The 896-nt window shown below is 50.2% G+C and overlaps 1 protein-coding gene across 1 annotated transcript in view; it reads left to right on the plus strand.

Annotated features, from left to right (window-relative positions):
- The window catches only part of ABCG4 (ATP binding cassette subfamily G member 4), a 27,254-nt gene extending 26,802 nt beyond the window's left edge, over positions 1–452 (plus strand). The window contains 1 exon segment of the mRNA XM_015812593.1: positions 171–452. Coding sequence (XP_015668079.1) covers positions 171–452 — 282 coding nt within the window.
- The last annotated feature ends 444 nt before the right edge of the window (positions 453–896 follow it).

Genomic DNA, 896 nt, shown 5'->3' on the forward strand with positions numbered 1-896 from the left:
TCTATCTATCTATCTATCTATCTATCCATCATCTATCATCTCTCTCTTTCTCTCTTCATCTATCTCTATCATCTCTCTCTCTCTCTCTCTCTCTCTCTCTCTCTCTCTCTCTCTCTATCTATCTCATGTCATACTGAATTATGCTACACATTCCAGTCAATGCTTTGAAGGACGGCTCCACTTATCCCGTCGCTCTGACTGCCCTCCCTCCTTTGCTCTGGCTCAGGTACGGCTTTGAAGGCATCATCCTCACCATCTACTCCATGGACCGTGGAAATCTGGAGTGCAAAGACACTGATTGCCCCTTCAAGGACCCAGCCAAGATCCTGAAGGAGCTGGATGTGGAAGAAGCCAAGCTGTACCTGGATTTTGCAATCTTAGGGATTTTCTTTTTCATCATCCGCCTCCTGGCTTACTTCACCCTCAAGTACAAGGTGAAGGCGGAAAGATAAGAGGGGACCTGGACCCAGTTCCTGATGCTGTGGGACGAACCCAGTCGGCTGGGCAATGCCCTTCCTCCCGCTGCCCCCGGGCCCCCAAAGAGCCTCTGCAGGCTCCAGGCCAAAGAGGGAAACGCTGGAGAGCTGATGACCACCCACCGTCAGCTGGGCCAAGGACTGATGAAGAATCTCAGAGCTGTTTTAACCTAAATTCTTCATGACAAACAAGGCTTCTTCCCTCCCTCCCCCATCTCTGTCTCCCCTCTTCTCCTTCCTTCCTTCCTTCCTTCCTTCCTTCCTTCCTTCCTTCCTTCCTTCCTTCCTTCCTTCCATCTTTCCTTTCCTTTCCTTTCCTTTCCTTTCCTCTCATTCCGTCCTTCCTTCTTCCCTCCCTCCATCTCCTTCCAATTTCTTTCTTTCCTTCCTTCCTTTCCTTCCCTTGTATCTCTCCCTCCC

Source organism: Protobothrops mucrosquamatus, unplaced genomic scaffold, assembly GCF_001527695.2.
Source record: "Protobothrops mucrosquamatus isolate PMUCROS unplaced genomic scaffold, P.Mucros_1.0 scaffold97, whole genome shotgun sequence".
In the NCBI taxonomy this organism is placed as follows: Eukaryota; Metazoa; Chordata; class Lepidosauria; order Squamata; family Viperidae; genus Protobothrops; species Protobothrops mucrosquamatus.